The 11,250-nt window shown below is 33.4% G+C and overlaps 1 protein-coding gene across 1 annotated transcript; it reads right to left on the reverse strand.

The window, feature by feature from the left end:
• Positions 1-1,913: 1,913 nt before the first annotated feature.
• On the reverse strand, positions 1,914-9,023 carry LOC7462090 (sister chromatid cohesion 1 protein 1). Its single transcript, XM_002312141.4, has 21 exons — positions 8,837-9,023; positions 8,374-8,442; positions 8,209-8,267; positions 8,022-8,066; positions 7,906-7,925; positions 7,694-7,770; positions 7,266-7,389; positions 6,399-6,474; positions 6,214-6,292; positions 5,876-5,988; positions 4,661-4,734; positions 4,415-4,567; positions 3,983-4,142; positions 3,808-3,890; positions 3,535-3,718; positions 3,339-3,417; positions 3,034-3,176; positions 2,839-2,923; positions 2,632-2,744; positions 2,388-2,487; positions 1,914-2,304 (listed from the first exon to the last, which is right to left on the reverse strand). Exons 1-20 carry the CDS (start codon positions 8,887-8,889, stop codon positions 2,402-2,404), a joined length of 1,875 nt encoding a protein of 624 aa, XP_002312177.3. The 5' UTR covers positions 8,890-9,023; the 3' UTR covers positions 1,914-2,304; positions 2,388-2,401.
• Between the last annotated feature and the right edge of the window lie 2,227 nt (positions 9,024-11,250).

Genomic DNA, 11,250 nt, shown 5'->3' on the forward strand with positions numbered 1-11,250 from the left:
CTTTGCAAATGCTTCCAGCCTTCCAGTATCAGAGAGAGAGAGACGGCAAGGGAGGGGCGGCTGACAGGAAAAAAATGATTTAGGTTTAGCATAAGTTTGTATTTATACTTTTGATTCTTGCTCTATTAAATAAATAAGGTTAATCTGGTTTGGATTAGTTCAATCAGTTTTAATTTTATAAAATTAAAACCAGATCAAATCAAATGGCTTTTTTAGTTTTTATATTGGTTTCTTTAGTTTTTTTCATGATTAATTTTTTTAATTAATGTTTTTTACTTTTTTTTTTAATTTAATTGATTGATTGATTTTTTTAACATTCCTAATACAATTTAAATATAAATGTCAATAAACCTTCTTTTTAGGAAGGCCCTGGCTAAAGATGCAATGGATCCAGGTTTTTTTGAACTCGGCCCTGTTGTTACCAAAATAACAGTAATTATATTATTATCTCGCGGACGTAACGTCGATTTTTGTTTTTAATTTTTTTAAAAAAATAATATCCATGCATGCTAATATATTTTGTAAGAGAATAATTTTCAAATTATAAATTCAAAATTTGATATATATTAGAAGATGTTTTTTAAAGATATTTAAAAATATTTTTTAAAAAATATTTAAATAACAATATATTGAATCGATCTACCTTCGTAAACTCATTTATAATCTTGAAAAAATATTCAAAATGCTTCCAAAACTCAAAATCAATTTGAAATCAAAAACTTTTAAGCTGAGATCTACCATCTCAGGCATTGAAAAAGCTAAAGAACACTCTAACGCAACGTCTCTTCTTCTAATGAAATTTGATAGCACCACAATTGATTTTTTTGTGGTCAAAATCTATTTCAAGCGATAATGTTATCTATATTTAATTAAAATATGATGATTTTTTATTATTTTTAAAATCAAGGATTAAAAAATATAAAAATAAAATTTTAAATCAAAATTAAATTTTCAAAAACTAAAAGAACCAAAAGTTATCGATTGAAAAATAAAAGGATTAGTAAACTTTTTAAGCTAATTTTGACTATCTATTTTTCTTGTTTTATTTTTTACTTTAATCCCTTTTTTAAAAAAATCTTATCTTTCCCTAACAAATTAAAAACAATTAATCATTAATTTGATCACACAGGAATCAAATTGTAGAAAGAGAGTTTGATAATTAAAATGAAAAAAAAATATTGCAACAATCCATAATAACCTATACCGCATAAATCAAATATAATTCATGAATGTCATTTCTTAATTTTTTTTTTAAGAATTCAGATGGAAAACTTAAGTACTGCAGGATTGTGAACATCACTCCACGCTTCATTGAATTAAATTAAGTCATGCATATCATAGTTGATATGATTTTCGTTTTTCTAAATCAATGAAATTGTAGCAGTTTTAATATGATTATTAATTAATATATATAATTCAATATAAATGGATAAAGTATGAAGTAGTGGGAATTTTTTTCCTCTGTTTGCCCATGTCATCTGCTCATGAATCATCCATTCATTGGCAACCGAAGCTATACCAGCGAAATATCTCATGTGCAGCATATGTTTTCCCGCCTTTAATTAATTTCATGACAACGTAGACATATCCTAGGATTATACATTGCACACCAGCCATGCTTCAAGAAAATAAAAATCACGAGAAAACCTATTCATGAATAAAAGAAAATATCAAAAATGAAATTAAGTTCTGTTAGATCTTGTTGAAAGTCATAGTACAGGCAAATTACAAGTTTTTGGTAAAATTAAGTCTCTGCTTCCTATCTTCAACCTCTAATAAGTGGCCGTTTGTGTTTGTATTTCAAACGGAGTTTTGAAAAAAAATAATTTTTTTATTTTTAAATAGTTTTGATATATTAATATCAAAAATAATTTTTAAAAAATAAAAAATATATTATTTTAATGCAAAAACAATTGATATAACACTCATAGACACTCTTTAATTTCAGGAACACAGTAGCGTTCTTACTTCATAACAATGTTCTTAATTTAACGTTAGCAGGCCAAAGACAAATTATTGGGAAGAGAACCTTGTTCGCTTTTCCACGAGTAATTTTGGTTCTCTGCAGTCTTTCTAAAAATGTCTTAAATCTCCGTGTGCATGGGAGAAATATAGTTTTTGATCTATTGTGGGGAAAAGAGCATAGGGAACCCCAATCACCAATCAAAATTCAGTAGTCCAGAACAGTCTAATACTATAAAAACTTTCCTGAGAAGAGAGGAGATTCCTTTGCTATTTATACTATCTTACCAGCTGGCGAATCTCACAGGAATGTGAACTCCTGCTCTCCAATAAAACAGTAAGCTGCATAAAACAAACATTGTGAGTTATTTGTAAAACCATCATCCTAAAAATATCCGAAGACGAAAAAAAAATGGTACACATACAAGATGATGACCTATTAATGCATCTTGGCTCCTTTAGAGATGAGAATATCCCCATAAGGCACCTTTTGTTCAACTCTTAGGAAATCACGTGACGCAAGAACTGCATACAATTTATCCAAGTTTCAATCAAATCAGGTCAAGAAAAAAAAATTCACAGTTTCAGTCAGTTGGAATTATGTCAAGCTAGCATTTGATTTTAAAAATTAAAGAGTAACTGCTGCTGATGACACGAGAAAGAATATACCACAAGTTTGATAAAACAGCAGAGCTGCTGCTTTTGTGTTCATTCCAGCAGCCAGGTTGTTCAGGGATTCTACTTGAGGGGCTCCTGGCGTTTCAAAATGCGTTTTCATTTGCCTGTGCACATTTAAGTATGGTTAATGAGTTTAATGATCATATGACAAACGCAAGAACTAAATAAATTCAACAAAAGGCCAGATAAGAGCAATACATTCGGATAGAATCAGCTATCTTGTCAACAGGCTGACCAACAACATGATGTTGGGTTTGTGTAGGTTCAGTTTCAACCAACAGTTCTGTGGAAAATTTAACAGGGGGAATTAGGATTTAGGTTCTTTGATTGGAAAAGGTAGAACCAAATAGCCAAAGCACCGCAGCCAAAGACATGAATTGCCATGCCATTTACCTTGATCAGGTGTTGGGCCATTCTCAGACAGCCTTGATAGCTCAAAATTTGGATCAGCAAACCGCCAAGGATCCTCTTCAACTACTGTCTCGAGACTACTACCACTGTGTCTGGATGAGGAATGACGTCCTTTCTTACTTGATCTGTCGATAGTCAGTACATTAAATACCAAATGCATCATTTCTCTTTTATCTGAAGAGCATAATGAGTCTTAACTCTTAAAAGCTAACTCCACAGTGATCCCAATGAAACGTTCCTACACAGTCATTCATCACTCTAGCTAAATATATATGGGTTCCACTAACCGTCCTAAATTGACTTCCAAATAATGTGGTGGAATGCCATGCCCTGATCCAGAGCTTGGAATGGACCCCACTCCATCTCCTGTAATTCAGATCAAGAAACGAACTTTGAGAAGTGTAATCATAATCCTCTAATTACCTTTTAGTCATTATCTAGACAAGTGAAACATATGAAGCAGAGGAGAAAGACGCAGCATACCAGAATTCCTAGGTGTTGCCATATTGGCTTCAGTCATCCCCACACCATTGTTCCTAAGGTTGGCTTTTAGTTCTTCCATGAGGATATCCATGGATTGCTCATCATTCACAACGTTTGTTCTCATCTTCTCTATCGAAGTACCCAGTGACTGAGAGCCAACTCCACTATGAACATCATCAAAGGTCTACACTCCAAACAATCAACATAGAAAGGCTATAATATTTCTACAGAAAAAAAAAGAAGAAGAACCAAGTCACTGCTGCTGGGACTTACATATCCAGCTGGTTCTTCATAATTTACTCTGTCTGGTGGTGACGATTTTGATGGTTCTGGTGGCAGTGGTGCAGAAGTCCTTTCTTCTTACACAAGTACAAAACGAATCTCTAATCATTGTTAGGAAAATCTTCTTAGGAGAACAATCTTAAAAGTTACAATGTTTAAATCTCACCAGAAGGGGAGTCATGAGGAGGCTGGGTACTTTTGGTCCAAAGTTCCAGAAGAGGAGCTGGATAATAGATTTCTCTATTTCCATTATCATCAATAAGAACAGTAGGTGGGAGCTCCATGAGGTTAGATATTTTTGTAGTGGACATAATACCCATGCGTGCCTGAAAAAAAAGCAGAATAGGGAACTTATCAATAAAACATCCAGATAATTTTTTTTCCTTCCCTTTTGCTCTCCATTTCAAAAGGGTAACAATTTCAAGATTTTTTAAAATTTGACGATTACAAGTATCATAGAGCACTCATGCACCCATTACAATTAGCAATTCTTAAACTATGTAATTCGTATGATGGTAAGTCACAAAGTTTTCCTCGCACAAGCTTAGTTGGTGAACCTTCACCGAAATGCGAATCATATTGGAAATCGAGACCTGACCTTCCTCTTTCTTCCTCTCCTTGAGACAATGTCAGAAGCATTTTGAAGCCATGACTGGTATACATGACCTGGAATAATGGTTTGTTCATAATCAACGGTAGTAGTTGCTTGTCTTCTTGTTTTCCTTTTAATTGGCCTTCGCTTCTGCTGATCCTGTTGCATCCATACTTTGAAGTTTGTTGTACTTGTATTGTTCTTTTATTATAAAATGATAGTATCAGTGCAGGAGATGTTACAATTAATTACCTGCCTGGCTCCCTTGCATTCATTAGATTGTTGATTGACTTGGAATTCTGGATGATGGTCTTGGTTTTCTTCCGCTGCAGGAAGACCTTAACATTAGCATGTGTACCCAGGTTGATAGTTTCTTTGCTGAATGCTCTTTATCAGTATAAGTAGTCTCCGTAAACTTTTAAGCATAAAATCGCTAAAGAGTTACAAATAAAGGAAGTTAATGGGGCTAGTCACGCAACCAGTTGACTTAGATTAGGTAGGATCTCAGTGGAAGGAGCCATGCATGTAAATCAAGAATAATTTACAAATGTTACATATACTGGCACATCCGTGACAAGGACCAAGGCATTCTCTCAAATCAAGGACAAAACTTAGAAAGAAGACAACAACAGTATAGCATCTTAATAAATAATAACTTTAATTGGGCATTTGATGATTGACCATCCAGCATGTCAACTCCCATATCTGAAATAATTCAATTGTTTAATGATTGGCTTCTACCCAGAAAATAACTAGGTCATATATACAGGCTTCTGGATTAAAGAGTTAGAAAGAAAAAGGGAGGCAAGGGAATTAGAGAGCCATCCTTTTGATTGATCTTCCTCTCTCTGAAGTACATGTTTAGACATGATGTTTGTGGGTTAATGAAACGATGACATCAAGCCAGTTACAAGCTTCATAAAGAAATTTATTAATAAGTCAAAAACAATAAAACATAAAATAAAATGAGGTGCTGTTTCATTTCCAATTCAGTCTGCAAGACATAATACTTTTAATAAGGTGTCATTCAAGAGCATCCTCCTGTTTCTATCATTTTTGTGTTTTCCTACGATTTGCATACTGATGTCAATGGGCAAGGAGATTGAGACGGTACTGGATACTATCCTCACCAAGCATATTGATAAATCAACTCAAAAGACTTAAGCTTGAGCAAGCAACGCAAACATAAAATGATTTGCAGCTTAATTATAACCAGGTTCTATCATGCCAGTCATAGAAGGAGAAGGGTTGGTAAAAGGAGAAAGAGGAAAATAGCTCGATTTGGTGGGATGTATATATCAATTCAAAGTGCTTGTTGCATAACCTTCTATTGGAATATATAGATGTCGAAGGACAAAGGTCAATCAAGGTGGAAGTATACACTATATCAACTTCAAAATCATTCAATAAAAGTAATTAATCAAAAAACAAGCAACAGTTGTCTAACATGCATTTTATATTGCTGACCTCTTTGAGCTTCGTCTTGTTCATGTGGGGAGGGTATGAGAGTAGTTGGGATATCCATATGATCTGCTGAAGTGAAGTTCACCTGTGTCTCTTCATCCCCTTCAATATCAAATCTGCCACACCATCGTCCAAGATCAGCATATGAGAATATAATGAAAACCCAATAAGATTAAAGTAAGGGAAATGCCTTGTCAACCACAAGGAGAGAATTTTAACTTCCATGCATACAATTTTACTAGAATGAACCACATTATGCACAGGCAGCGGCAAAGCCCTATATGAAAAGCATAAACTAATTATGCAAATCAGAACCGATATTGCATCATGATTGAATTCACCTTTCAAAGCGATTGTACGCATCAGCATCAGCCTGGTATGAATCAAAACGTTCAAATAACGTGATGTTGTCGGCATCAGCTGAAAAGGCATCTTGAGTTAACTTAAGGGAACAATATCAGCATGCCAGAAAACTCACAACTAAAAGCTTGGATGGAGGAGAAGCCGGCAAGTAATAAATGGAAACCTTGATGTAAGTGATGGGATGCATCTCCCTCCCTGGTATCATTGTTAACAAACGGTTCATCCACATTGTCAAGCCGCTGAACAACATAGAGGGGTCAAAAAGTGATCAGCTGCATACCCTATTTTAGAAGTATTCATTTTAACAACTTTTTTTTTCCCAGCGAGTGCATGTAGTTCTATTACCATTGATATGCTTTGATTCCTTATTAAATCACATGCAATGACTTAGGTTAGATCATGCATAATTGTAAATTTGACTTCAATTTCACTGAATGTAAGATTAGAAATTTATACATTTGACATGCAAGCTAGTGCAGCACCATAAAAGCTGTATTATGAATTCTACCTCAATGACATAATATTAGTATAATCAATGCTAATTGCTATACATCCACAATAATATGCATTTTGTAACATGCACAAGGCATCTGAAGCAAAATCCACAACTGCAACGCAACAGCTTAGACAATGGACTAAACATAAATTTACCACATAACAGATAAGGCAACTAATTCGAATTTGTGTGGGTTAAAGACCTTTTGCGGCTTAATGCTTAATTGGGTTCGTTAATCAAACACCTTCCCATCAAACAAAATAAGGTCACCATTTGCTCATGCACGATAAAACCTACCAGATAGACAGTCCACAAGTTTTTGTGCGCTAATTTGCCACCAAGTAAACACAGCGTAGTTGACCACAAAAAATGCCCAAGACATAACTTCATATAACTCATTGATGTAGTGTTAATGAATAATGCTGGAGTTGTTTTATGTCCTTTTAAGAGTGTGATTAAACAATGTACCATCCTATAAAAGAAGAAGGAAGAAGAAGAAGAAGAAGAAGAAGAAGAATAAAATGAACAATTTACCATGGTGAAATAGGCTGTTTGTTGAAAACCCATGGTGGTGGTTGCAGCATTGGAGTAATTAAGGGATTGCTCAATTTCTCCCACATCTGTTTCTTGGTTCTCTGGTAAAGTCACTGCCTCTTTCCTTCAATCATAGACACACAGCATCACAAAGTAAACAAAACAAAATCCATGCACTTCGACTTTTACTACCCTTGCTTTAGCACCCAAAACTCACACTCAAAATTCATGAAGTATCGTTATCACTGTGAGGTGTGAACTGTCACCGGTGCTACAATGCGCGGAGGTCGTCCCCGTAAATTTGAACTAGTATGAAGTTTTTTTAAAAAAAGTGCCAGGTTTTATCCATGCTAAAATACGCCACTCCTCCCAAACATGTGCTAAAAAACGCTGATTTAGAGCTTGGATAAGAATTTACAGTGACAGACCTGGCCTGTGATTTTCCCTTAGGAAGGACAGTGGGGTCTGGGGCTACCTTCACTTTCCATGCTTCGTTTATTTCAACCTGACGAAAATCAAATCAAGAAACGAGCGACGCGTCATGAAATAATAGTTGATCATAGCACGGAAATTGAAAGGGAAAAACAATACAGAATTTAGATTTTTTTTTTGTTGAATTATATGATTTCAATGTATGTACCAGCAGGCGGGTTACATCATCTGTGAAGAAAAACCAGAGTATAAAGAAGCATTATCAATAAGATTATGAAATTGAAATTCAAGTACTGGTCAATAAAAGAATGAAAGGAGATTCACCATAGAGGAGCTTCACTTTTCGTTCATAGACAATAACAACTCCACCTGAGAGGGAAAAAAAAAACAAGAGAGGAAGAGAAATGTCTCTGTTACGAACTTAAACTTTGATTAAAAACAGACAGAAGTTAGAACTCCTAACTTGAAAGAAAAAGAAAACACTCTTAAATGAGAGAGACAGGACGAGTACCCATGAGAATTCCAGAGAGTCTAAGAGCCATAGGCACTGAGGGATTCAAAATCTCTTCACTGTAGAAACAAGCAAAAATGAGAAGAAAAATGAAGTCCGCCATATCGATTTGAGCGGATTTGGAAAAAGGAAAGGAAAATAGAGATAGTTTAAAAGTAAAATAACCAGATACGGATGATGTTGAGCTTATTGAGCTTCTTTCGGTTGATCTTCGCATGCATGGTTGCAGCCATCCTTCGTCAAACAGAGGAAACGCAGATTATCGTATAAATCCACTTTAGTTAACAGAGACAGAGAATATCATGCAAATACTACACTCCATATTTGCTTAAAATAAACCGCGTCCAGTCGCTCAGTTCAAAAAATGAACCGAAAATCCTTTCAATATAAGTAATCTATATTCACAATGAATACATTCCTTGTTTTTCCAGAAAAAACAGGGTAATTATGTAAAAAAAAAGATAATCAGCAGAAATAGAGCGTTCCTGAGTATCATAATATTACTAATCACTTCAAAAAATAAATAGAGACAAATGCACAGAACAAAACAGAATTAAAATCCTAATAACAAAAAAGCGAAGCAAGCAGCTTATAGAATTTTTTAAAAAAAAGGTGAAGAGGAGATCACCATATCTGGCCAAGAGGTGCTTTGCGAGCTAGAAGCTGGTGTGAGTAAAACATTTTTTTATTGTCAGGGAGGATTTCACTCTGAAAACAAAAGAGAGAGAAGAAGCTTAAGAGAGGATCAGAGGTATCGACAATGGCGTTTTAAATAAAAAGCTAAGTCGTTTTGAAAGAGAGGAGGGGGGGAGCTAACTGTGAATAGAAAGAGGTGAGTGTGGTGTGTATGTGTTGTTTCTTTTATTCTCTTTGAAACGGAAGGGGCATACCAGCCTTGGCAGCTGAGAGCGTTTTTTGCGGGAAGGGAAGAAGAGGACGATGGAATGTTCCTGGCGATAAATTTACCTGCCTGTCATGAAAGTTTCTGTGCTTTTTAGAAATTTGGAGCATCAAATGTTAACACGTGGGGGTGTTTAAGTGCCTGTCTGTCACCGGCTTGCTGAAAATGAAAAGGCTCGCTCATAACGACTCTGGGATGTTGTTTAGAAAAATGGCCGTGGGCTCCACCGGATCAGCTTGCTTAACACACTCTTTTTGCTCGGTGTTTTGTCTGGTGCAGGCAATGATCAATTGAGCATATCACAAATTAAAATTAATGATCAGGATGATGAATTTATGATCCTGAATTTAATTTTTTCCTTTTTTTTACATGTTATTTGAAAAAATTAATATTTTAATAGAAATGAAATAGTTTCAATACTATGTATTTAATTTTAGAATTTAAAAAGCTTTAAGCAACATGATTAACTTCTACAACTAATTAAAATTAAAGTTTTTATAACCATCTGAGCTTGCTACACAAAAGATGTAGTCCTAACGACATGAAGTTATTAGCAGCAGGGTTATGAAACGAAAGGGCGGGCCGCCGGACCTCAGGCTAGTGCCATCGTTTGACTTTTAAGGTAAAAATAGTTTGTTTTTATGTTTTAAAAAATATTTTTAAAAAACTTTAAAAAAATTTTATTTTTTATTTTACTTTAAATTAATATTTTTTTATATTTTTAGATCATTTTGATGCACTGATATAAAAAATAATTTTTAAAAAATAAAAAAATATTATTTTGATATATTTCTAGGTGAAAAGCATTTTGAAAAGCAACCACAACCACATTTTCAAACAGACGTGTTTAGGGTGCCAGAGTTGTGTTTTTTTTTTAAATGATTTTTATATATATATATTTTTAGACTATTTTAATATGTTAATATTGAAAATAAATTTTAAAAAATAAAAATTATATATTATTTGAATACATTTTTTTAAGTGCAATTTTACTATAAATTTTAATAAAATTTGATTTTTTAATGCATGGTTTAGAAATGCAATTATACTCTAATCAAAAGTTTTTGTTTATTATTGTAATATACTAAAATTAAAAATTAAAAATATAAAAAATATTATTTTAACATATATTTAAAAAAATAATTTTAAAAAACACCTCATGCAACTCTAATCTCAGTGATAGCTCCAGGCCCATCATCCGTGATACAGCTAAAAGAAAGCCATATACACATGCATCAAAAGCCACTGTGACCCAATTCCAGCCCATGGCCGCGATTTTTTCGTTAATTTTTTGCACTCATATTGCAATGATATAATATTAGTTTGCTTGGTTAAAATAATAAATATTTTAAACGTATCAATAATTTATTTTTTAATTTTAATTAATTATCAAATGTTTTTTTAGTCTTTTATATAGATGACTCGCCAATGATTAAAATAATTTCTTAAAGTAATTTTTTAATTTATTATAATTTTACTAAAAACCAACATTAAAAATTAAAAAATTATTTGATTGGAACATTTAAAAAATATTGGTGTATAAAAATAAAAATAAAAAGTTTATATACTCGAAAAACATAAAATTAAAGTTGGGTTACAAATAACAATTAAAAGCAGATGATAGTTCATCAAATAACAAAAAAATTGACACAGAAGGGCAAGAACTTCGTTGAGAATTAAGAAAAATAAAATTTAAACACTCAAATTAATGAAGAAGAAAAAAAGGTCTCCAGACAAGACCCCTACATATTCACATGCACTGATCATCAAAAACCACACAAACTTCACTGCCTGTTACCAACAAGACACCACTCCTCTTTCTCTACTCCGCACACCTGCAATGGAGAGACTGGTAGAAATGTTAGACCCACAAGAACGCATAAACTTCTTTCCCAATCCCAAATGCCGAGCCACCGTTTGTTACGCAAAACACAATTCCTTTACTTGTTTTTCTTTCGTGATTAATGTTAGTTTCTCTTAAATAAAAATAATATATATTTTAATTTACATTGCATAGCTGTGATGAGGAGCGTCAGCTTGTTTAATCACTCAAAGTTGAACCTGTGATTAATTTACTGTAAAAATCTCGAGCCCTTACATTTCGTTGTTCTGCTTTTACCTTTCTTATAGTTGATTTTTTT

Source organism: Populus trichocarpa, chromosome 8, assembly GCF_000002775.5.
Source record: "Populus trichocarpa isolate Nisqually-1 chromosome 8, P.trichocarpa_v4.1, whole genome shotgun sequence".
NCBI lineage: Eukaryota > Viridiplantae > Streptophyta > Magnoliopsida > Malpighiales > Salicaceae > Populus > Populus trichocarpa.

Coding starts and splice junctions, on each gene's coding strand:
- LOC7462090 (XM_002312141.4), bottom strand. CDS start 8,889: ATGTTTTACTCACACCAGCTTCTAGCTCGCAAAGCACCTCTTGGCCAG. Junction 8,067..8,208: donor ACTCTCTGGAATTCTCATGG/GTACTCGTCCTG, acceptor TTTCCCTCTCAG/GTGGAGTTGTTATTGTCTAT. Junction 3,418..3,534: donor GGCAACACCTAGGAATTCTG/GTATGCTGCGTC, acceptor TCTGAATTACAG/GAGATGGAGTGGGGTCCATT.